General features: G+C 33.8%; 1 protein-coding gene across 4 annotated transcripts in view; it reads right to left on the bottom strand.

The window, feature by feature from the left end:
- The window catches only part of LOC150090684 (uncharacterized), a 306488-nt gene that overhangs the window by 127121 nt on the left and 151407 nt on the right, over window positions 1–27960 (bottom strand). For all 4 annotated transcript variants that reach the window (XM_090372249.1, XM_090372256.1, XM_090372243.1 and 1 more), the window contains 2 exons: window positions 24423–24514; window positions 7701–7872 (listed from right to left, as the gene is read on the bottom strand). In XM_090372249.1, coding sequence (XP_090228375.1) covers window positions 7701–7872; window positions 24423–24514 — 264 coding nt within the window. The remainder of the gene's footprint in view (window positions 1–7700; window positions 7873–24422; window positions 24515–27960) is intronic.

The following is a 27960-nucleotide window of genomic DNA, read 5'->3' as shown; positions in this document are numbered from 1 at the left end:
TGCAAACTATAGTGTATCATTTATCTTATGTTATTTTATCTTATCTTATAATCACACTGTATCTACTTAGGTTCACACTAAGGTGACATGCAAATTCAGCTCAGGGTCCTACTATAGGAACGGGTTTGTGATCCCGGGCATACCCGAGCTAAAACTTATATCTTGTATTGTCTTTAAGCTGCCCTACACTCTTTGTTCTTATTTCTCCGAAATTATTAGGGTAATCCGAGGATGTAGGAGAAATATTTGTTATTTATACTACTATATTTTCGCCTTTATGGAGTTCAGGTTCTATTATTCCTACTCTATTAGTTTTTATTCTTACTATCTGCATGTTTCTCTTTGCGTTAACTTAACTTTAATTAATTAATTATTTATTTATTTATTTTTACCATATCCATCACATAAGGGTCACCACATATATACTCACTAGAGGGATTATTATTTCATAACGACTAGTTGTTACATTATGTCCTGGATACAGTAGATATCCTTTATACTTTACATTTATTATTATTTTAATTATTAAATTATGTTCTCTGTCAGGTCAATGATGTTCAATATATGCTTACATTTATAATATCTTCCTTTTGATTCAAAAAATTTTAACTACCTTTAATTGGTTTAGATTCAAATTACTTAATCTCTGGATCTCTGGATTTTCTATATTTTATATATCTTAACAGATATTGATCATTACAGAAACAGAGAACTCCTTGTCGTTTTTTGCCTTCAGTCTGGGTGGTTGACCTCAGTTGAAGTCACCTAGATTGTGGGTAGACAATGATAAGTTTTATGTGTATATATATATATATATATATATATATATATATATATATATGTCCAGTCTGTCCTCGTATAGCACGATAGTTGCGTTCCTAGAAATCCTCGTGCAATGCAAAATCGTGCAATATAAACAACAGGCCCTATGGGAAAAGTAGGGTTAGGTGCCGACCACCCAAGATTGAACACACATTTGGAACCAAAACATTACCAAACACAATAAATAATCGGGTAATTTTAATCGTTATAAAATACTTACGTATTTTATAACGATTAAAATACGTAATAAAAATAATATTATATTATAATAAAGTATTTTTAGTAATTTTTAATACTAAAAAAGTATTTTTTACGAATAAAATACGTATTTTATTCGTAAAAAAATATTATATTAAATAAAATAGTCGTAATAAAATACTTACGTATTTTATAATACGTAAGTATAAATTATAATACGTAAGTCGTAATAAAATATTGCTAATGCTTTTGCTTCTATCGTAAGCAAACTTGCTTTTTGTTTGATTTTCTATCCAAAGAGATGACAGCCATTCCATCTCTTCCAATTCTTTGTGTCTTAATATAATGGATTTTAATTACACTTTGAGTTGTTTCCGCTATGAAAGTTGTTTTTATTTTCTCTGCATTCTTTGTAATTCTCGGCGTTGTCTCATTTAGGTCTGTAGCACGTGCAATATCACATGGTCTTTCATTTCGCTCAAAGCGTTTCACAATTTCATATTTTTTCTCTATCGACAGAAGCGGACTGGCCATAAGCCTTACGGGGGAAACCACGGTGGGGCGGAGGCCGGTGTGATTTTGGCCATAAACCGTAGTATGAGGCCACTATAAATTTTCCCGGGTAAGAATTTTTGACCCAGTCCGCCTCTGTTTATCGATATTGCTTTTTTTTTTTTTCTCTCTGAATCTGCAGTGTCTTAGCCAGGACGCTTCCTTTTCACACCTTTTAAGTATTTTACTAATTTTTAGGGAATAAAGCACAATTACAAAACGAGGTGGCACGCTTGATACACATAAACAAAGCTGCGCGCGTGTAGCAACTGAATAAACAACACCGTAAAGGCCGAGATACACTATTAACACCTCACATTTTACTAAAGCACATTTCTGGGGGTTACTACCATAAAACAATAAAAACAATTTCCAGTTGCGTTTCTGCTAGTGGAATCTGTTATAAACTGGTAGTAAACTCTATCTAATTGCATTTGCGATTCTATCGATAGCTGGAATTGTGTTGGTTTTTACATTATTATGGTGAAATGTGTTTCCCCTTCACTGATATAAAACACATAAATACATTTTCAGAATCTTCTTCGTTCCTATCGTGTTGCGTTCAGTTGGGGTGATTCCGCATTCGACTGCCATTTCTTGTAAACACAAAGGCGAATCGTGTATAAGCGAATTAGGTTCGTGTTATATAAGATAACGTTCCCCTATTTATAAATCGTGTATGATCGAATTCGTGTAATGCAAACACGTGTTATACGAGGACCGACTGTATATGTATATATATATTTTTTTTAATATATTTATATCCCTTGTTTTTCTTTAAATCCAGCTTGGTATTGTCTGCTTGAATTACCTTCTATATTATTATCTTATTATCTTCAATATTATACAAAATATTTTATACACATTATGGTTGTAATGCATAATTGCTCTAGCAACTGCATTGGCCCATAAGTATTAGTTACAGCTTGTTACAATTTATTAACTTTCTTTCTTTCCATATTACTCATATATATATATGAGTAATATGGAAAGAAATTAAAAATTTCTTATAAAAATTACATTTCATAATACAAATTATATATATACAGTATATATTTTATTCTTTATATAGAGATATTAAGTAAACATCAATTCCAGATCACCACAACATTAAAAAGATACTGTACACATTTTTATAATGAAATAAACATATAAATTAAAAAATAATAATAAGTTTATGTAACTTAAACCCAAATTACATGGCACCCCGGTTGAAAACCACTGCTATAAGGCAATGAGTATGCTACATCTTGAGTAATGCATATGGTCTGGAAGCCTCATTTCAGGAAGGATGTCACTGTTGGAACAGGTGCAGAAAAAAGCAAGAAGGGAAACAAAAGGCTGCACTTACCAGGAAAGGGTTCAGTTCTGCAAATTGCAGGATGTAAGAGACTAGGCATCTTAAAAATGACTGAGGTGTTTAAGACCTGTTTTCTTGCATCATTTACTACTTCTACTACTAATAGGCTTTACCAATAATCTTTTTTGTACAAGTGAGGATAGTATGTCTAGAAATGCTAGCTGGTTTCACCTGTTCAGGATTATTTTCACCAGTTATTTTTCTTGAGTTTATCAACTTGTCTTTCCAAAATTTTGGATCCCAAACTGGATTTGAACATAAGTCAGCGACACCCCTAGTAATCACATTTTTTACTTTTCAATTTGGTAACTGTGAATAGTGCTCATATTACTTTCTCAGCAACTGTCAAAGGTTGGCACTGTTCTACCAGTCTAGTAGACATTTAACCAAAGGCAGCCAAACACATACACACTTTAAATTATTTTTTTCCTTCAGTGGCATGAATCAGTTGAAATTGTACACAACAGATGACAGTACACAATCTCCTCTTTTAATACATTTGCTATTCTAGTTTTTAGTCCTACCATAACAGATGCATTATCAACACTAAGTGCTAGACACTTTTTTTTGAAGGAATCCCACATGCTTTTAAGCTGTTCAGGTGTCCAATGTTGTTCCCTGAATGTTACTTCCAAATGCTGGAACTGAGAACAGCTGTTTTTATGTTCATTACAAAAAAGTCACCACAATGGGATATAGCACGGAATCACTGATTACTACCATCTGTGGCCACTGAAATGCTGATTTTTCAGAACCATCACTAAATCCTGCTGATTTTGTTTTCCACAATTGTATTTTATTTATTTATTTTATTTTTTCTATCAGAAAGCATATTTCTGAACAACATGCCTGCATGATCAGTAACATGCTCAGAGGAAGATTATGTTTGATGTCAAATGTAACATCTATTTTAGCATTTCTTTCTACACACTGAATGCAGTCTCTATGATTATTTCCTTGAAAATGTCCAATTACACAATGCTTCCTGAAATTGAAAACTTTTTTTTTTTTCCCCCTTTTCATATTGTGAAATATGTGAAAAATCTTACATATATCTTAAATTTTACATCACATTTCTTTGGCATCTTACTGAAAGACAATGTTAATTAGCTTTGCACTACAGAATTGAAATTACTGCAGAAATGGAACATTTCTGCAGTAAAAAAGGATCAAATAAAAATTTGACCCCCCCCCCTCCATTGCAAACCCACAGAACTGGCAGCTACATATATATTACCAATTGAATGAAGCATTAAGAATAATGCTGATATTTTTCCATCCCTCATGGATGATGGTGAGTGGAATCTTAAAGGAGAACTGAATAGACAATTTGAAAATGGAGAGAGAGAGAGAACTACAAGTTATCCTCTAACAACTGGTAAAAAAGGTTAGATAACCTAAAAAATATTGAAAAAAGTTGCAGAAGAATGAAAGAGATAGTATATATAGCCAGTTCTGTTATAATGTGTATTTTCACAAGATGACTGATATATTAGGAAACAATGTGAGTATAACATGATTTTGTGTTGGCTCACGTGCAATTTTGTCTGCGGGTAACACCAGGTGTAAGCAAAACCCAGCACCAAGCTGAACATGGCAACCTGCACAGCAATACATACAAGTTTATGAAGCTTAAAAAATTTCAAACCTCAAATGTGTGAGAGCTATAATTTTCCATTTACTGTAGTTGTATTGGTCGGAGACAAACTGTTGTCATTTGCTGTATTCGCAAGATAACGTGATATTTTAGGCTGACTCACGTTTTCAGGAGCTCACAATTTTCTGTTCGACAGAAATTTCATGAGGCATGATAGCGTGAGCAGAGGCAGTCACCACCATAAAACAATAAAAACAATTTGCAGTTCCTGGTTTATTGGGCTTTTCTGTTAGTGCAATCTAATTATAAACGGGTAGTAAACTCGATCTTACTGCAGTTGCGATAATACCGATAGCTGGAATTCTGTGGGTTTTTACGTTATTATGGTGAAATGTGTTTCCCTTTCCATGAAATCTTCAGTCATATAAAAAAACATAAGTAAATTTTCAGAAACTCTCTTCATTTCTATTTTTTAAGCTACAGTGTATGTTTACTGTAATATTTATTTATTTATTTATTAGAAATTAAAGATGTTAGCAATTTTATTGCGTTTCCAATTTTTGTTAGTGTTTTACTTACCAGACTGAACATTTTTTTGAGCTGCCCAGATCCCTATTTTCCCCAGTAAGCCACATTGTTTTTAATGTGCGAAATATCATAATGTGGAGATTTTTAGGAACACATGTACCACGTTATAGCAGAACTGACTGTACAAGCCAAAATGAAAATACACCATCTCCTGTGCAAAAAGAAGAAACCCTGTTTCAAGACTTGCATTGTAACCCTACAACGAATGCAGAGGTTGAGTATAACAAAAATGATGGTCTTGCTCCTACTAATGGACTATTTTATTTACTCATGCTGAACACTAACACTTCAGCTGAGTTAATGCACAAAGGTGGATATTATTTAAGAAGTCTGGGGAGGGGGGGAAATCTCGTGCTACATATCACAATCCACATCATACTCTCAAAATTAAAGAAATTTTTGTTGAACATCCAGAAATGAATTTAAGTTATAATTTGACTGATTATTAACTAAGTTATATTTGCATTATTTTATCTGTGTGCACTTTTAGCATTTATACACTTAATTGACTTCAAGAACAAAAATACTACTAAAATAAAAAAAATAATAATTTCTATTTACTATTATTATTAATAATAATAATAATAATAATAATATTTAGTGATCACAGATCATAATATTTGAAATGTAATTTTTTCTAACACTGAACAACTGTAAAAGGTAGTTACTTCTGTTAATAATCTGTTTCCAGTTTAATTTCAAAGAAATCAGTTAATAATATAGCTTCATATTATATATACAGCTATAAAATTCTCTCTCATCAAATTAGTAGGGCAAATAAAAATGTGCATCACCAACTTAACATGAGGAGAGGTATAAGAGGGGAATTATGACAGTGGCATAACAGAAAAGGAGAGTAAAACAAAAAAACTTTTGGTGAAAGCAATGTATTAGAATAAAGTTAAAATGTAGCTGATCTGAGCTAAGCTGAGAACAGCTCATTTAATATGAGCCACACTGTAGTGATTACAGAACTGAACGAATTTAAAACTATATATTTCAAAGAAATCCCCAAATATGCTGAAGCACATAACCGGAAGGTAAATGGTTTAATGCATACTATTCATTACAATTGTTGTCGAGGAAGACATTTTAAAAGGATAAAACAGAGGTTCTTTCTAAAGCCTGTTGGCTAAGAAAAAATAAGAACCAACAAGTGATGACAGTATGCTACTGTCATCACTGTTGGTTCTTATTACGTTTGTTTTGCCACTTGCAAAAGGATCTAAAAAAATTGAGTAGATGGGCTGAGAGGTGGCAACTGAAGTGTAACATTGACAAATGTAAAGTACTGCATGTCAGTAGCAGTAACTCTAGAATACTGCTACTGACATGCAGTAGCCAGAATAACATATCAACAGTGTGGTACTACACTCAGGGTAGTAGAGAATGAAGAAAACCTGGGGGTAACTGTGCAGTCAGATATGAAGTTTTCTGCAGTGCAGACAGTTTGCGCAAGAGTAGCTCATGGTGTCTTGTCAATGATATACAGGAATTTTTCTAGCAGGGATAAGGATGCGATTATCCCCTTGTATAAGGCAATGGTCAAGTCACACCTTGAGTACTATATACAGGTGTGGAGGCCTCATTTTAGGAATGTAGAGCTGCTGGAATGAGTACAGAGAAGGGCAACGAGATTGGTGAATGGAACAAAGGGTTGGTCATATGAAGAAAGGCTTAAGTTCTGCAAATTGCAGTGTCTGGAGATTAAGCACCTGCGAGGTGATCTGACTGAGGTGTATAATGTCTTGAATCTGATTGAGGTGTATAATGCCTTGAATCCCATCAGAATTTTTCAATTCTGATGGATTTTTCCCCTTGCCCAGATTAATTGCCTGAGGAGACATAAATTCATATTGAGGAAAGACAGCTGTAGAATAGATGTTTGGAAACAATTTTCCTTTAGCCAGCAGGTGATTGATTGCTGGAACAAACTTCCATTTGTCATGGATGTTGACAGCCTAAATAAATTCAAGGTAGAACTAGACAAACATTTGGAGTGAATGGTTGGGTGAAATGGAAAAGGTTTTTTTTTTTTTTTTTTTTTTTTTTAGCTGATGCTGTATAAGCTTGCTTTCTTGCATCATATACCTGTACTAATGCTGTGTGAAACTAATCTTAAAGACAGATTTAAAAAAATATATATTCGGAAAGTGTTTAATGCATGTCATGTATCAAATCATGTAGCTGCATACTGTGACACTGACATTTTTAGTTGTGTCAATGATTTCTTTTATGTTTTGTAAGAACACTTTCTAGAGAATAGTTCATTATTTATTTAATATAACTTAATGGATGGCACACTAACTTAGAGGTCCCTAGGAGAAACCCTTTGTAACCAACTACATAAACAGAGATGGAGAAATGGTCAAATCAAGTAAATGATTCTCTGCCATAAATGCAGAACTGGCAGGTATGATAATAATTTAAAGCTGATGCAATTACAAAAATTCCTGTATATAATACTAACAAATATTAATAAAAATATGACAAAATAATGCATTTTTTTGAATACTTCAGTTACTGAGTTCTCTATGAGAACTCAGTGAAAATGAGAAAAATTTGTTTAACAAATCTGCTTACCTCGTTCTCCTGTTTCAATCTTTTAACAAGAGGAAATAACTCATCTTCAAATGCCCGTTTTCCAGCATGTTCAGTATTTCGTCGTGCAGCTGCTAACATCTGTCTTTTTTCATAATCTTCAATCAATGCTCTGCTAAGAACATTTTCTTCTGGCTCCCAACAGTTGTCTGTTCTACATTTTAAAAAAATTAAATTTTTATTTTTGAATATTTATTTATTATGCTCAAAATGGTGAAAACTGCAGATAAAATACTTAGAATATATATTTTTAAAAACACTGGGCTATAATTACTGTAAAACTTTGCAAGTAAAAATTTGCATATTCCAACTGATATGCAACAATCACAATATCATACCAATCTTGAAAACAAGGTAGTGTTTGGGATTGGCATAACAAACATAAGACCTCCACAATTACTGAATATTCGCAACAAGTTTTGAGACAACTTCTGTGTTAGTTGGAAAGCATTGATTCCTCTATAGCACCATATCCAATGATTGGCTTCATAACAAAAGTTATGAAACCAATAATTGAATTTGGTTCTGACCATGTCTTTTTGGTAGTAATATCGTCAAGAGTTTACATTTGTCAAATGCATTTAACTGGCAAGCAACGAACACAAACTGTTACCTGTAATATATCTTCCTCCCATGTATAAAAAAAGGATACATACCTTTTTCACTTTTAGTCATAACCAAACATATTCACCGTATACTGCATATGTCTACTAAAACAATATACTGCATACAACTACTGAAGCAATGCTCCCAACGATCAACTCCCAACTGATCTGCACTCTGGAAAATGTCCGGGGTTCCATTCCCATTTCAGAATGGAGAAATTCTCTGTAAATGCCCCATTACCTGGGTCTGTATATTCCATTATATATATATTTTCAAAACTATTTAATTTAGAAATAAGTTTGGATATTGATTTAGAAAGAAGTAATTCTCCCAGCAATGAAATTCCAAATACTGACAAGGGTCAAAAGAATCAACCATTAGTTTAATTATATATTCAGTTTTAATATAAGTAATATTATGCAAACATTTTTTAGTGTGATTATAACTATTAAATTTATAAGTGATTTATACGGGATATAAAAGATGACGAATTTTGATATTCATCCATCTAAAAGACCTAGTAATATGAAAGTGATGGGTTTTAGACTAGTAGGTGCTACTGCATTGATTTCCTTACATCATTATGCCTTCATTAATACTATTTCCTATAGCCCACCCAATCACTTGAAGCATGCAAGTCTCCAGGGAAGAAAGTAGTATATATTCAGTTATACTTAAAAGGGCTGCACGTGAGTGTAGAAAACTGTTGAGAATATTAGCGTGAGAGTCAAACTCTAAATATTAAGTCCATTCAATAGCATAATTTGTTTTTCGCTTCAATCTCAGGTTCTTCGGTCTTTTCAAATTGCTCATCTGTGTTTTCTTCTTCCATCCAGTCTTGAAGCACTTCTTCAATATTTTCTGGTATTCCAGTATCTCTTTCATTTGAAGAAATATTCCAGTCAGGATCTTTTACCGAATCACCAGAGTCAAAATCTTTTTCACCTTCAGAACTACTAAGATTTTCAGCAATTTCTCTTAGTTGCTCTTCTTTTAGTAATTTTCTTTTAGCCATTGCTTTTTAGATTTTTTTTTTTTTTTTACAACACACTTGTACAAACTTGCAGAAAAAACACAATACAATATGATGGATAATACAGTGTGCTAACAAACTTGTTTTCACAAAATCTCTAACAATACTGACAAACTTATTGTGACATTTGAGAGTTTATTTCATCGCGATTAGTTTTATTGCAGCGTCTGTAATAAACTAATCACAAACGAATTTCATATGTATGCCGTAATAGTGTCACACCTATGTGGCCAACATGGCATCTCAAGAAATAAAGTAACCTACTGGGCCTCGTTGGCCACATATATGCGGCACAAAAAAAAAAAAAAAAACTTTTTTGATATTTTAAGCGAAAAAACAGCACAACACTGACATTTCAATATTTATTTTAGAATTACTAATCAAATTATTTACTAAACATTTTTTTGGCCCTGGGGAATTTTTTTCTTAAACTAGCTTAGCAGTCAACATGTTAAAAAGCATTTATATATTTTTTCCCGACAGTTTCATGAATTTGAGGTTGCAATACATGCTCAATAGGTAATTCACTTACAATCGGTTTGTGATGGCTAAAATATGATACATACACTTGATACTGTAAAGCATGTAAATGTCTTTCAAACACAGCATCATCAATTATAGTTCTTTGAATAGTAGTTGATACAGATCTAGAGGTATTTAACATTAGTCCAAATCTATTTTCTAAGAAATCAATCAAAGGTTTGGATTGGGTATCTGCAAAATTAAGGTTGAAATCTCCACTAAGTATCATCGGTATTCGGTCACATTTCTTCTGAGAAAATTGTTGTAGCAATGCAGCACCTTCAATCGTGTAAGGAAGTAAAACGAAATGGATGAATTCAATGATGTGTTCGATCTTTTGGTTAGGTGAAATGTAAATGACTATTTGACCTTTAGGAAGAAGGCATTTAGCTGCACAAATGTGTCCAACAGGTCTAACCTCATGGATCTGCCAACGGTTTGACGATAAATCACTTCCATATGAGAAGTAACAAGAGTATGATTTTCCTCTCTTATGATAAACTGCTACATCACCAGCTTGTTGATCTTCTGAACTGGGTACTCTAACCTGGTTCCCTTTAAAATCCCATCCCCAGGCAGGGGAGGGAGGAGACGGATATCTGTCTCCTCTCCTCCCTGCCCAACCCCCATACTTCACCTGGTGGGGCTCGTCTCCACTGACCTCTTTGGGGATGCCTACTCTATCGTCCCCCCATCTTCAGTTTCCCCCCTCACTAAATCGACGAGTACACCCCTTAACAATGCCGCCAAATTCTAATCAACGTCTAAATTCTACCGGTTTGGTGTAAATCTCTAAAACAACTAACACTATTAACTTTTATCTAGTGTATAGCCTCACATGTCTAAGAACATCAAAACTTTGCCCGACCTATTAGGCCTTTAACACTTCTCTTTAGCGTTCAACTCCAACCAGCCATTTCCTAACAGCAATCCCATTAAGCATTAATGTCAAACGCATAATTTTTTTTTTTTTTAGGTCCTAGCTACTGAATTCCCAGGAAACTAAGTGGCAGGACCTGCCAGAGCAATTTGTTGTGATACTGGATACACCCGGCTAGCTTCCACGTGGCAACGTCAGGGCCCACTAGGGGCCTGGCGGCCAATAAGCTGGACAAACAATGGGCACAACATATCACACTGCACATACACTGCCCACACACTTTCAAGTCTCTGGCTTGACAGTGTACTGTCCTCGATACAGCAAAACACATGCGAAGATGGGAGAAATCCCAGGTGTCGTCTGACATGAACATACCTTATACCTTATGATCTTCTCGTTTGAACGACACAATTGAAGTTAGGTATGCTTACTTCTTTGTTATTTAGCGACGTTTCAGAAAGCAGGAGTAAATTGGATTGTTGTGCGACTGCATCAGTGAGATCGCCACTGTAAATATGTAAACTCTGACAATTTAACATTAGAATGGAAAGATCTTGTTGTTTAATGAACTCGTATAAAGTATCTTGCATGGTAAATAGAGGATTACTCAACAACCTGGTCATTTCAGCTTGAAGTGCAAGAGTGGATGTAGTGTTTCTCAGTCCATGATAAAATTTCTTTTCTGCATTTTCAGCAGTAATGTAAAGATCATTGATAGCGATAACTCGAGATAACACAATATAAACTAGTTGTTGTTCGTGACATTTCTCATATTCATAAACTACGGAATCGAAAGTACCTCCCTGAAATTTATGGATGGTAATAGTACAAGCCGGTATTAGTGGGAAATTTTGTTTAGCCAAGATCGTTCTGTTGTTATTCAACAAAACACTCATACTTCTTCTTGCAATCGGTATGGCTTCTAAATTGATTTCTCTAACCATAGCAAACCGACAAACCTCGTTGTAGCAGGTCTGTCAAAGCTGGTTGTTGCAGTATACTCTGTCTAGTCGGTTCAGGAATCAATCAAAAATCCTCAGGTAATTCATTTGAACTCAAATCTTCTGGATATATAATTTCGTGATGTCTATGGTCCAGCTTTTTGAAGAGAAGTCTGTAGAAGGTTGATGTTGATGATCAAAATCTTAAGAAGCAGATTTTATTAAATCTCTGCATTTTTTTTTTTTTTTTTTTTTTTTTGTACTGTATTTTTGAACTTGTTCTTTTGTTGACATGGGGAGCCTCTTCGGTAGCTTTGCAGCTTTTATTCTTGCACACTTCTCTCGATTTCCCTCAGCTGGAGTTTTAGCCATCTTCAAAATACTTTTATAGGTATTTTTACAATTCAATAGTTAGCAAAATCCATTTGTAGTCTAGTATGACGTCATAACCCAAAACTACTGCAAGAAGTTATTGTTTGTTGAAGTGATTATTTTATTGTTGCATTCTTGAATCAAAGCCATTTAAATTTTAAGCAATGAAATGGTCTTGTGTGAAAGAATATTCTTTAATAAAATCTGCAGATTTTATTAAAGAACTTTAAGAATAAATCATGCCCACTATCTTTCTTTTATCAAAATTTCTCACTCACTCCTAATACAATATACCTATATGTTAAAAATCAGTTGTCTCAGGGGAAAAGAAAACCTAATGAGAGAAATTAAATATTAAGGAATAAGACATTGTTCGGTAGAGTTGAACATGAGGGCCACAAACCATTATAATACCCATGATTTTTTCGCCCCCCTGGGGGCAATATTGCACCTGCCGAGAATCCCTGGTATAGTCATATAAGAGGACATCTATCTGCTACTGAAGTTGTTGAGGGTATCACCATCATGAACTTAATCTGGCTTAGGCCTTTTAAGAACTGTTCTGCTGTAGCCCTGGGAGGCAGTGTTGATCTCACCATTGTTGTCTTGGTCAGCTCACATTTCTCTTGCCTGTAGGTTTGCAGTTAAATGCTGAGTACAAAACTTGTAAAATATTTAATTTCTTCATAGACTCTGCTCTAATTCTGTGGATATACTCATGAAGCTTTAGTGTTTTTTTTTTTTTTTTTTTTAAATCAACACTAAAATTTGGAAATTTATGTCTGATTTAACCAGGATGATTTGTCCTTTTCATTTTAATTCAGAATATAAATACAAGTTTCTTTTATGGCAGAAATGGGCACAGTTTTTTGTGTGGAGAGGTTGTGTACATCGTTTATAGTCCACTTGCTAATACAATCGATGGCATATACTGCAATTGTCATTCTACTGTTCAATATTACAAGAATCATATGAGATACCAAAGTCATCAACATAACTGCTGGTGGCACTTGTTTAGTGATTGAATTTATCTGAATTACAAAGCGTGAAACTTAACGGCAAACTTTGCAGTTCGTCTTCCTCTTAGCAAAAGGTTTTAGAGATGAAGATCAGACACAAATCCAAAACTTTCAGGCAGACAAGTTTTTGATGAGATCTGGGAGATATCCTTAAAACCTGTAATCATACAGATCCTCAAGTTCCAAATTTCCAAGTAGTGTCACGCCTTTTCTATATCAAAAAATACAATATTGATAACCATATGTTCAAATAGTATAAAATAATGACTTCTGCTCAAATTCAATGGTCTAATATAAATCCGTTTCATCCTTCTAAATCATACATTAACTGTATGTTAAATACTCTTTCTAGTACCTTACCTTTCTTACCTAACACACGCTGCTAGTTAGGATTATGGGTCTATAATTTTTTTCTAGTTTTGGGAATGTTGATATTATTAACTGATGCAATGAATCTGGAACAGTTCTGCTAGGAATATTCTATCATACAATAGCAAACTGCCACTGTAGACATTATCTGGTCCAACTGCATTGGGCTTAGAAACTGCCATAGCTTAATATATTTCATTTTTAGATATCAATTTATTATATGATTCTGTTCCAGATATAATAATAAAGCATGAAGAAAAGTGATATGAAATTGGTTTGCTAGTTTGGTTATTAATTTGAGCACCAATATGAATAGCTGATCTGTATATTATTTAATTATTGTCACTAGAGACCACTTGATATCTGATAAAGGAGTGGTAACTCTGTAACAAGCTTTTAGTGAAATCTCATCTTTCAAATAAATCGTAGATTAATCTGCTAACAATGCCAAGGCAAATCACCGTGAATGCAAAGTTTGTTCTGCTGTGAGCATTAAGACAATTGCAGCAGTTTAAATCTTGCTGTAAAAAAAAAAAAAAAAAAAAACACAAAGGGCAAAAATTATAAAAACAGTTCAAGTTTTATAATTTAAATTAAGCTAAATAACATTAATTATAATTTTTAACCTTTTTCTTTTTAAATAAAAGATGCAGAATTTAACTTGCAGCCCACCTATCTTTCACAGAACTCAGCATCAGCCATTCACTATTTCTCTTGGTTTTATTCAACTGTGATTGATAGCTATACTGTGTTTTCTAATGCTGCAGCAACTCATCCTTTGCTGAGCATACAGAGGTGCCAATCTTGAGAAATATTTTGTCTCGTTATAGAAGACAATATTTCTCAAGATGCTTCCAGGGCTGGATAAAACTGTTAATGGGTCTGCATTGTCCTGCAGGTTGAACTCCACTCGTATGGAGTCCCCCAGTTAGTAATACTATCTAGTTGCAAAACAATTTTTATTTTTTTTTTATTTTTATTAATAATTGCAGAAATTTAAAAAAAATTGCACTTATCAATTTGTTTAATTTTGATTTAATGCCAGTTTTTTTTTTTTTTTTTTTGTAAGCTTATAAATGCAGCTTTCAGAAATATTTTCTTGAAAATATTTCTGAAAGAAATATTTCTGAAAATATTTTAAAAAATTCAGAAATATTTTCTTGAAACTATTACAAAATCAAATATACATCCAGGAAAAATGTTGCATTAATGTTGTTTCAAATAAACAATTCCAGATGCATTTTCCAACGTACGAATTTCCCTGAAATTTTGCTAGTAGATGCAGTGAATAGTGAAGAAGGAGTGTCTGTTAATGCTGAAAGTCCATTAAATCGAATGTAACCTGGGGGAAGAGATTATTTTATATTTTTCTTGATGTAAAAAAAAACAAAAACACTTTAATACAATATATAGTACTGTACAATATAAAATGTTGCAATTTGGCCTTTGATTTACGGATATCAGAAACAGTTTTTTTTTTTTTAAGCTGTAAATTTCACAAACACATGCTACCGAGACGCCTTGTTCTAATTTCTCAATTAGCTCTAATTTCTGTGCCACATTTAAGTTTACACGCTTTCTTTTAACTCCTCTATCACTTGATGCCATTTTAAATTGTAAGGATTGTAAAATTATTTAATAAATAAAGTCACAATTCAGAAATCACAGAAACACTCTGTATACAACCTGACTGCATGACAGCTTGAGAACGAAACAAAGCGAGTTGGTATACCTGCAGTTTAGTGTCCCGAGTAATGTTCAGTTCGCAAGTCACCGCCTGCTCTTATCTGTTATCTGGGAGACAACAGCTATTTGAACACGTTTTCAGAAAGAATAAAAAACAATTTCCTGAATTTGATTATAAAAATACAAATGGGTAATTATCAAAACAATAATGGAAATAGGTATTAATTATTGTTAATTTTTAATTAATAATAACACTGAAGTTTTGTATAACCTAAAAAAATAATATGGTCGAGATTAATATGTACATTACTGTATTATTATTTGTCCGGTCCATTAAATCCGAAATAAGTTATATCGAGGTCCATTAAATCGAGGGTTTACTGTATATAAAAAAATAAAAATAAAAAACCATTGAGGAGCACACTCTTTCTTCCTTTGTACACAAAAAGGAAAGTTAAAGATTAACACGATACCAATTTTCAGGTCAACAGAGCAGCCTTCAACAGAGATATTTTCATTGAATTTTGTTTTGAATAAATGGCTTTATTGATGTTAAATTACTTCCAGAATTGTTTTAGAGTAGGAGCTTTTTCACTCTCAGTTTTATTAATTGCTATGGAAAATGTTCATCTAGGGGACGGATCCCAAAACTATGGCCAGCAGGCTGGAACCAGCTAGCATAGAATTTTGTCCGGCCCACGGATATTTCAAGTAGATCTTAAAAATTAATGTTTATATTAGATCACAATCAAATTTATGAAAAACACATTTTACAGATTATTTTAACATTCATTGGTTGATTAATAATGCTGACAGCTCTGTGTCATCAGCTTAGTCTTGTTACATGTTAATTCTGTTATTTCCACTTAAAGCTATTCTTTGAAACATCGTAAAAATAATCCATTAATCTTGACCCTGTCATTAAATAGCTATAGCCATTAGAGATAGCAATTAGAGATTTCTTAATCTCTTGGCTTGGGTGATGCTTGTATCCCCTCCACAGAGACCTATCCCTTTCGTAGTGGGATAACTTTCTGCCCATCATGTTGAAAATATTTTTCTTTAGTACTAAGTTAGCAGTTCACTTGTTAAGTTCTAAATTAAACATTTGTTAGTCTTGTATATACATTTCGTTTAATAAACTGTTAAGAGAAAATACAGAAGTGTTGTATTGATTGAAGGCTTTGCAAGCACAACCAATTTCTGTAGCCTCAACAAAGTTTTATGAAAATCTGGGCAAACACAACAAGTTAGTATCATGTTTTGCAGTCAGGTAAGTAGGTACTGTTTTTATCGGATGTTACATTTTTGGTAGTAAATAAAATCGTATTCCCTGTCATACGAATCGCAGAAAAGATTTGCTAAAAATCAACTGTTTAAATTTTTTTGTAATAAAGTAAATAAACCTTAAAATTCATTTCAAATATGTAAATAAATTTATGTTAAAATATTTCATAAAATTAAGACATCAGTGCTTACTTCAATATTTAAGAGATTTTTTTTATTCCAGTGACCCCGTAAAAATCATGTTAAGTTGATGTCGAAAAAAAGGGAAGTTGATGCTGAGTGTTGGCGTTTTTAATGAGTGGTGGCCAATTAATTACTTTTTTTGCACTGCTCAATGATACTTGCAGCTGTCTTGTTTGCAATGAAGCCTTGTCGGTGTTCAAGGAATATAATGTGAAACATCAGTACACCAAAAAACATGCCTCAAATTACGATAAATTTCAAGGAGTTTTGCGGTAGAAAAAACCCAAACTTTTCAAAGTCAACAACAAAAGATTAGAACTTTTACTCATCAAAATTTATGTGCAGTTAGAGCTAGTTTTTGAGCTTCCCAAATCAGTGCATCTCCATCTGTGCAGGCCCTGCCAAAGAAAGAAGAGTCTGCACAGATGGAGAATTTGTAAAACAAATTTGTTTGGCAATTGCAGAAGGAGTATGTCCTGAGAAAGTAAAGTAAGTTTATCTTCATCGACTGTAATGAGGAGAACTGAGGATTTAGGAGCTGACGTTCAAAATCAACCCATAGAAAAAGTTCATGAATTGAAACATTTTTCTATAGCAATTGATGAGAGTGAAGATACAAGCCATACAGCTCAATTACTAATTTATATCAGAGGTAAAAATCAAATTTTTGAAGTAACTGAAGAGCTAGTTGCATTAAAAAGTTTGAAAGATACAACAGGTGAAAATATATTTTTGAGTCTGTCAGAAGCAATTGATGGCCTCAAATTGAACTGGGATTTGCTATCAGCGGTTACAATGGTTGGAGCGGGTTCATGGGTCAGCTTCATAAACATCTTGAGAGTAAAAATATTAATTTCATTGAATTAATTATTGTTTTCAGACATTTTCAAAAATGAAATGTAAAATCAAAAATACGATCACGTCTAACCAACCAACATTTAGATGACTTTTTAAGAATTGGAACTGGTACTTTAAAACCCAATATTACAAAACTCAGCTGCACTCTACAACCACATTCATTGAATTAATTATAATTTTGTTGTATTACTAACTGTATTTTTGTGATTAGTACAATAAGTAATAATTAAAATTTGATATAAACGAACAGGTATATTTTATATTACATATTAATCGATTTATTTTTGAATCTGTAGATACAGGTAGGTACAAAAGTTGTTTCTCTGCATAAATATGATCGAATATAGTTTTCAATAATTAGGAATTTTTTCTGCCCTACCAAATATTTCAGGTGCTTCCATAGCCAGGTGGGCAGGAGCAGCAGTGAGTAGCACATGCTTCTTGATTAGACCGGTGTTCGAGCCCATGACCACTAAATACGGAGGATGCAGAAAGGTCAGGGGATGACCACTGCATATCCCCGGAGCAATATGGCCTTAGTTGCTAATGCTCCTAAAAACCAAATAACAACAACAACCAAATATTCCAAAAATTATACGTAGCCAGCTTTTCTAAAAGTTTGGGGACCCCTGACCCAAGGTAACAGGCAATCATTTTCAAATGCACTTGTATTTGGTGAAATGAAATCTCTGACCTTGTTTCTGACAACTCTTCTACACCCTGTTGGTACCCCAGAGCATTATTCAAGAAAATATCCATGCAGACTAACAGCACTCTGCAAAGTTATTTTTGATACAATCTTCACTAACACTTGGGTAAAATTAATTCACACACACCATTCTTGATAAAATATCTGCAACCTAGGTCTTCTTATTTGATATCCAAAAAACAGGTAACCTTGATCTCAGATACCAGTTTTAATTCTAATGATAAACTGCCATTGGCCTATATCTTATATATCTTAAGGATAATTACCTTCATTAATATACCAATTCATTAACTATATAATATCGGTGTAGATACACCATAGTTAACCCATAAATTTGAACTATGTATGTATAGTGTAAAAGGCATTGTTTTAATAGTATCTCATATTGTGGGTGCCTTCACAACGAGATAACTGGTATTGCACTACTTCAAATAAATAATGCTTCTCTAGTAGAGAAGACCACTGTTATTTATTTTCAGAGGATACCACCACCCAGACTATCGTTTTGAAGCTAGTGGACTTCATCATCAGTGGGCAGGCAGGTGAAGGCACCCACAATATGAGATACTATTAAAACAATGCCTTTTACACTACATACGTAGTTCAAATTTATGGGTTAACTATGGGGCATCTACACTGATATTTTATAGTTAATTACCAAAACCAATAAGGATTATGCATTGTGCATTTTTTTTTCAAACCAATTCATTAATACATTTTTAGAGAAAGTTCCTCTGATCTTTCAGAAACTAAGAACTTTTCTTTATGAAAGAAGATGAGAAAAAAAAATCTAAATTCATGTTATGACATTTCTGATTATTTGTTATTGTACTGTAACTGCTATTGTTTTTCATTCATCAATGATAAAATTAGGAAAAAACATGGTTTGATGAAGCACACTAAAGCATGCCATGCTAAAACCCCATTTACTTTTGTAACCAGGGTATTAATAAAGCTTCGTGATAAATTCTGTGTATTTAGTTTTGTTATTAGAGAATTATTTAATTGTTAATAAAAGAAAATGTATTCACATAACTTTGCTATTTGTTTGTTGTTGTTTGTTTGTTATTTGGTTTTTAGGAGCATTAGTAACTAAGGCCATATTGCTCCGTGATATGGGGCGGTCATTCTCTGACCTTTCCGCATCCTCCATATTTGGTGGTGACGGGCTCGAACACCAGGTCTAATCAAGAAGCGTGTGCTACGCACTGCTGCTCCTTCCCACCTTTTGTAACTAGTTATCTCACTTGTAGGTAGAAAGAATCTATTTTGTAGAGATTATATTAATCTGAACAAAGAAATGCAAAGGTTTTTGCCAGTATCATTGAGGATACCTTATGAGTACAGAGAAATTGCTAGTTAGGGTAGAGAAGGGTAATATTGACAAGGATTTATCTGATGATATGGATCAAAGTAATGCTTCCACAGAGCCAATATTGGCAAGATGGCAACATTTCAAATCAGTGAGAAGATAAATCTAGGAGAAACAAGTCTAACCAACTAACTTCACAGGGTATGCCAAGGTAGTAAACTATAGAAGAATACTTAGTCTTAACTGTGTTTACAGTATTGCCAGAAATGTTGTTGATAAAATGGTAAATTCAACCTCCTGGTTAGGATAATTAATGCTGGCATAATAGGACTAACAGAAACATGGTGCCACCCTGAAAGTGGAGATGACAAGTTCCACTATGGTATGCATAATGTATTTAAGAAAGATAGACAAGATAGAAAGAAGGAGTGGCGGGGTTTGCTTCTTATCAAAAGCATCCTGAGTGCAAAGAACTTTTGCTGAGTCAGAAGTTATGCTTACCAGCATAGAATCTGCATGGTGTGATCTGGTTAGATACAAATTATAATGAGAGTGGGAGTAATCTACAAGCCAGAGGATCATGAAGAGTATAGTGTAAAGTAACAGGTTTTAATTTCAGAAAAGGGGACTGTAGAGCTTTATGTGCTATTTGGCATCTATTACTTGGGCAGATTGCAGTGAGAAAGCAAATTCATTAGAATTATGGAATGCCTTTAAAGCAATAATCACAATTATTGATTTAAACTGAATGCATATATACCATTAAGAAATTATTGCATGAGGAGGATGCCAAGATGGATGAAAATGGAGCTGTCCAATCTAATAGAGCAGAAAAAGATAGCATGGGAAAGTTACAAAGCAATGAAAATTATTAATGCCTACAACAGCTACAAGCTGATCTATAAGGTTAGATAGGACAGGGTTGAATATGAGAAATCACAGACTGGGGAGATGGAGTTTTTTTTTTTTTTTTTTTTTTATGTGAATACAAAGAAGAAAACAAATCAGATCAAAACCTTGTGTATTGAGTGTGGGAAAGTCTTATATATCAGCTAAAGATGCCAATTAATTGAATGGGTATTTCACATTGGTCTTTACTGACAAAAGACCAGTCTTGTTGAGGAGAGGTTGATTTTTAAATTACAGATGACTGTGTATTAGAAAATTTTCGGAGCCAAAATGCAAGTAAGGCTCCTGAGTGGATGGCACAAACCCAGTAATTTTGAGGGAGGTAGCCAGACAGCACATTGAACCATTGAGGTTCAACCAAAGGAATCTCTCCCGAGTTTCCTAAACTCAGGAAAGATTCCTTTGAGTTGGAGAAATGCCAATGTAGCACCAATACATAAAGGCAGTTCTAAGATAATTAATGCATCTACAGGATGGCATAAACCTGTAGCACCAGTGTTGAACTGACTTCTAAGATAGGAAAGATCTTGGAGGCAATGATTAAGAATGCAATCCACATTTTGATAGAAATGGCATTCTGAAAGAGAGGCAACATTATTTTGTTAAAGAAAAATCATGTTTTATCTAACCTGGTAAGCTATTTTGATATGGTTTATTGGATTTTAGCAAGGAACTTGACTCAGTCCCTCATGAGAGGTTACCATATAGGCTGGAATACGTTGGAATTACGGGAAAAATCCTAAGATTGATCAGGGTGGATGGGGAGAAGAAAGTTGGGACTAATGGATATTAGTCCCAACTCTCTTCTCCCAAATGTCCTTGGGGGACGTTACACCAATCTTAATCTTCATAAATGACATTGATGAAGGGATAGAGGGTATGATGTCAAAAATTGCAGGCGATATAAAGACTGGGAGAGTCATGATGGAGAGTTAATGATCAGTGCCAAGCAGCACTCCTTCAGGATGACTTGAACAGGCTTCAAGGATGGCCACTATGTTTTAATGCAGCAAAATGCAATGTCTTACATTTGGGAAATGGCAACCCCAAAATAAATCATACACTTGGTGGGGTTGAATAACAGAGGAAGAAAGGGACCCGGGAGTTATAATATGGGCAGATATGAAGTTTTCTGAGCAGTGTAATCAGGCAGCCAGGAAAGCCCATAGTGTCCTATTGATGAGTTATCAAACAATATTTATTCTGTAGAAGTAGGGAGGTCATAATCCCACTGTATAATGCTATTGTAAAACCACATTTGGATTACTGTGTCAAAGTATGGAGATAACATAATCTGAAAAAAAAAAAAAAGACAACTGAGCTTCTTGAAAGGGTCCAAAGACAGGAACTCACATGATGAGAATGGCAAAATGGCAACTGCACAAGGAAAGACTGGTTATGTGAGCTAGAGAGCTTGGCAACCAGACACTTTAGAGTAGGGCCTAATTGAGTTTTATAAGGCTCTGAGAAGGGTTAGCAAAAATGAATGAAGGAAGAATTTTCAAAAATTGTGAAAATTTACAATTGTGCAAATTGTTGATTACTGCAACAAGTTGCCTCTGCAGGTAGTTGAGGATGACAGTTTGAAGAGCATTACATGTCAGAGTATGAGAAGTTGACAACGAAACTTTGGCGAGAAAAATAACTGCAGAAAAAATATATACAGTAACACAAGTAACCCTTAACCAGGTGTAAAAAATTTATAACAAACCCATGTGACCAGTAAAGGTTAAAGATGAAATGAACTAATTATCAGAAAATAAAAAGGGTACCTATTGAACATCCTTTCTAAAAACTTTTCCTCTGAAAATCAATTCTTGGAGTCTTTTAAAACCCATACCCAGTACAAGGTTAAAAAAAAAAAAAACTCAATTTTGGATCCTCTAGTTAATTTAATTTGGTTAATGAAAATGAAAATAACTATGTTCTTTAAAAAGAACAGTTTCCTTTTGATGATATGCAAATGATCTTAATAAGTTTACTTTTATGAATTACACTGAATTTGCAATGTTTGTTTAAATGAACTATGAAGCAAATTTGATTACTGCTGTGTTCAAATCACCTCATTAGAAGGTCCCACTCACAAATGTTCAACAGTAAATTTAAAAATCAAGTTATGAGGTAACAATTTTGCCATGCTATATCTACAAGATTTTAAAATAAAGAGGTAATTTGCTGGTAGCCAACTTAAATCAGCTGAGCTTTGTATAACTAACTATGAAATTTTAAGTTAAAGGAAAAGAAAAAATTAAAATAAGTGCATTTGAGACAGTTGTGGTGACTTAACTTGTCTTACAAAAAGGAGAGAGCAAATTCTGTTTTATTGGTTATCTTTCTTTGTGCAAAATTGGTTAACATTGCCGGTGCTAAAGCTATTAGTTCTAGTTCATAACCAGAGAGTATTAACTTAAAAATGTTGGGCACTATAACTGTAGGCTAGAGATTTTAAGAATTGTTATTAAATGTTGAAACATTCAAGAGAATGTTTAGAGAGAGAGAGAGAGAGAAAATGTTTAGAGAGAGAGAGAGAGAGAGAGAGAGAGAAGAGAAAAAAAAAAAAAGAAAAAGAAAAAAAAAACATCCAAATTTGTTTGATCTGAATAATTCTCAGAAATATATAGTTTTTGCTTTCTAAAAGTAAAATGTGCTTTTCCTTAACATAATTTACTTTGCAAACTCATTTAGTCAGCCACCTAATGAAACCTTACATTTCAGGCCTGCATAAGCATGGTCACTGAGGAACAGAGAATTGTTAAATACACTCTGCTAGTTCTTAAATGGTTTTGAGCACAGGTATAAAAATGCCACCAAGAACAGGAGCTTTCATTAAGTTTTTTCAAAATATTTCAAATTTATAGGAACTTTCTCAATTATATCCTTCTGTCAGAAGAGTATGTAAGGCATCAAGTGCAGCATGTTTAACAGTTAGGGTGGTGACTTACCAAAATCTTCAATATAAGAGTTAAAGTTGCATGTTAAAAAATCATGTTTATTTTTAGTGAGGATGCAATAAAATCATCAGGTTGTAACAGATATGGAAGTATAATAGCTTATTAAAAATATATATAAAAGATTATTACTTTGATGATGCTGACACAATTTTGCTTTGGTTTTGCACACAGAGAACCATGTCACTTAGACTGCTTATCAGGGCATTCCAGTGCTAAAAATATGCAGATTTGATTTAATATTTTATGTGATTGTTGTAAAGAGGTGTAGCAAAAAGACCATTACATCAGAAGTGAATAGGAAAAGTAATAAAACTTGGTGACTGTGGATTGTGATAGTATGAAATTAGAAGGAATTTAGGCTTTTACTTTTTTTTTTTTTTTTTTTGTTCAATGGCTGTTTTAGTCATAATGTACCATTTCATATGACTTGGTATATTTTGCTGCCTGACCGACTTATCTGTGTTCCTTATATGCACAGGTCTGGGTAAGACAATTCCAATATTTACACATAAGGGATGGTAGAGCATTTTGCTGATTATACATATAAAGTTACGCTTCTATTTTCAAACTAATATATAAATAAAATGAACTTCATAAAACTCAAGTCCTTGTACCACCTGTATGTATTTACATTTCACTGAAATGTGAAAAATTCTGTGTCATCCTGCTGGAATGCCTGGTTAACTGACAATGAATCACAAAACATTTAGCACTTTATACTTTCAAATGAAATGGCTCACTCTGTCAGTCAAAACATTGGAGAGTTTGGGCTAAACTGAGCTAAGGCAATGGAAGCTCATTTTGAGCTCTCTAATAAAATTTACCAGAATAGAGAAAGTAATATAATCTCTACTTTGTAATACTCTCCATGAAGAAAATGAACAATATCAAATGATTTATATCTAGTAAGAATATAAGAAATAAGTTAAAACAAAGGGAAATAACAGTTCACACCTCAAAACATTGATGGTTGTAAATTTTAACATTATTTTGGAGGGTAAGGGTGTGGTAACAGAAATTTTGCAATAGCTTCAAATATTTTGACTACAAATTAGTATTATACTTACTCTGAATAACCTTTCCATTTTAAGAGATATTCAACACGTCCAGCATGAATACGCTTTCCAAGAACTTTCTCTACTCTGTACACTTTCCCACCCTAAGAAAAATAAACAGACTTACATCAGCTGCAGTGAGAAATGAGAAAGAAGAATAGTAATTACCATATACATGAGAGGAAAAATGGGGGGGGGGGGGCATTCTATGCAAATGCTTTATTATGCAGAAGTCTGTTTCACATATAATTTGTAACAAAAATTTCAAAAATAATACACTGATTCAGCAAACAATGCTGAAAATAATTGAAGTATAGCTTCCCCATTTTGACTCCTGAAAAGCTGAAGGAAAGCATTTTTTTAAATTCACACTTTAGACTGAAATTAAATTTCACTGAAAACATATGCATTTTATATTACAATACAGTCATAGTATTATTTAGTGCAGTACACATTCAGATGGCTTATTTAGAATTTTTCAGCATATGGATTGGAATGGTACAACAAGGAATGCCTGTTTGTTAGCCATCAACTGATTATGAATTACTTCAAGGAAGATATTCTAGCGGGTTTTGCCCTCTTAAGAAATGCTGAGTAAAAATTTTGTTTATAAAAATAGAAATGGTATTGCTGACTACACTTGGCTGTGGAGAGCATTTTCAAAGTTTTGCCAGAAAAAGATCTACAATGCTACAAAGTTCTGATATGGCTTTTCTCACCACTTCTAACCTCTTCTTTAAACATATCATAAAAGAGAATTAACAACACTAAGCTCCACACAGTGTTTTAAAGGAAAACACAAGCTTCCAGATCATTCAAAAGAAGAAAAAACCCAAACTATAACCTGTAGAGATACAAGTTATAGTTTTGGTTTCTTTCAACACTGATGTGAGTAAGCTTCCCCTCCCCCCCTCTTTTTTTTTTTTTTTTTTTTTAAGGAAACCTCACCACACAGAGACATAGCTTGGAATCACTTTGATAAATGCCATCTGACGCAATTCAAAACTAACAACTTTTTTTTTTACTTTTTCCCAGTAAAATTTCAAGGGGAAAAATTTCCCAGGGCCTGTCCATCTTTACTCCATGGTTCTTTATACTGAGGTAGGTGCATTGTTGTTCAATGCACTGAAGCCATAATTATTCATACTTCTGAACAATAAATTCTAAAATACTAATTTTCTGGCTAAGATTTATATTCTAATACAGGGATGGGCAACTTCTGGCACGCAGACGTGCATAGTCTGGCCTGCAGTAGTTTTTTTTTAAAAAATATATAATAAATGGCAGGCCATTTATTATATATATTTTAGAATTAATGGAATTTCTGATGTAAATTTAGAAAATACTCTGCACATTGCTACGACAAATATCCATACAGATATCGATTCAGTGATAAAAATAAACAGTATCAAATCTCATTAAATATAAAAATAAAATACTGCAATTTTTGTTATCGAAATTGCATTTGTATTTTGCTACTATAATTGTATTTTTGTAATTTTATCTTGAATTTGTATTTCATTTTTCTTATTAATAAAATTAATTATATGTACAGCTAGGCCTTGCATAACGCGAGTTCGATTAACACGATATTCAGTTAACGCTATTTTAAAAATGATACCACTTTTCACTTTACACGATGCAAATTTCCAGTTAACGCAATCTTTTTTTTTTTTTTAAATGCGATAGTTGAAAAATATTTGAATCGCACGTTAAGCTTACTGTGAGTCGTACGGTCAATAAACAAACGTTTCCCTGCTGCCCACCTCGGTGTGTTCCATCAACCATCAGAAGAAGATGTGTTTGTCTCCTGCTAATAAAGTCAATGCAGACTTGCATTTAAAAATTCAAATTTTTAAATGAGCCAGATGAAAATGTTACCCCGAAGGAGATAATGGTAAAAGAATTAGATGAAATCTTTCGTATCGCATAGAACCTCAAACAAAAGGTTTGATGTTCTCTGCGATATTTATTTCGCCAGGGCCCAGAGAAGATTGTTGTCGGCTATCGGAAATTGATTGATGAAAAGAGAAAGTCAACGCTGTTCAAATACGTATTTCCGCAACAGTAATTTCTGCATTGTGTATTTTATGTCAGAGGTCCCCAAAGTTTCTCGGTTCATGGTGCCTTTAACATCTCAGTAATTTTTTCAAGGTGCACCCAGACCAAAAGACAACCATTGTATCACTTGGCCATTGGGTAACAAGCACTGCACTGTACATATATTGCCAATGGGCCGAACTATAACCTGTAGAGTTACAAGTCAAACCAGTCAAACTGTCAAACCAGTTGTTTGTTGATAGATGACATCCAAGTATGGCATAACAATTTGTACCTTGTCCATCTTGTGATATATTGCGACTCCAGCTGTTCGTTTGGTTTCATGCTTGAACTGAATCATGCAATCTAAGTTCGGAATGCTGACACTCTCGTTATTGTCTAACCAAGTCTCAGATAGCAGGAAGATTTGGCATTGCTGAGTAACAGTGTCATTGTGGTGTGCCCTTAGGCTTTGACAGTTGAGTGAGACAACTGAGAGTTCCTTCCTATTGTGGATGAATTTGAGCAAGCTGTCCTGTTTTGTTTGTAGCCGATTAGTTGCGAACCTGGTAAACTCATTTTGTAGATCGATGATGCAGCACTTCTCAGTCCATGGTAGAATCTCTTGTCACAGCGTGACGAGATGATGTTAAGTCCAGCAATGCCAGTTTTGCATGACAGAGATATATATAAACCAGCTGCTGTTCATGCCTGTTTTCGTATTCATAAACCACTGTATCAAACATTCCACCTTGTGACGTGTATGTATCGTCATTGCACAAGCCAGTATGAGAGGAACGTGATTTGGTTCAGATTTCACGGTTGATGTTGTTCAATGATGTACTCCTGGTTCGTCTTGGGAATGGCACAGCTGTGGGATTGATGTTTTCTTGCACGTATGTCACCACCTTCTTGCAGGCTAACTCCGTTTATAGCCGAGGTGGTAAATTCGAGCCACAGTCATATCTGTTGCTCTGTTTATTCAATCTTGGATAATTTAATCACGCTGTCGTTAGCAAGCCAATCATAACATCCACATCGGTTGTGACGATATATGGCTTTCCAATGACCAGTGGGAGCTTGTAGAGTAATCTGCCAGTGTCGATAATCAACATTTTATAGTTTCTGCCAAACATGTGCTTCTTGCAATGTGTTCATGCAACGCACAAAGATGTCATGCACAACTGATTCCACTTTCTCCTCTGTGGCACTGAGGATTGTTTGGTTGTGCTCGTTGACAGAATTACTTCACAAAGAGTTGTATACCATTTGGACAGAAGCAGTCGGCTTCCTCCTGAGTGAAGAAACACGACTCAGTAAGTTCTCTCTGATTCTGATCTAATTTAGCTCCATTTCAGCAGGCGAAGTTTTTACTGCTCCTGGAAATAGAAGTTTTTTTTGTTTTATTAGCATAAATTGGCATATTAACTTATTTTCTAGAGTAGCTTTATATTCCTAGTTACGATACTTAGTTTAAAGTTTAACTTAGATAGAGATTTTGTAGGTTATT

This window comes from Mastigoproctus giganteus, chromosome 1 (assembly GCF_048544385.1).
Source record: "Mastigoproctus giganteus isolate SK-2022 chromosome 1, ASM4854438v1, whole genome shotgun sequence".
Taxonomy (NCBI): Eukaryota; Metazoa; Arthropoda; class Arachnida; order Uropygi; family Thelyphonidae; genus Mastigoproctus; species Mastigoproctus giganteus.
This window is presented reverse-complemented; position numbering and strand designations above follow the sequence as displayed.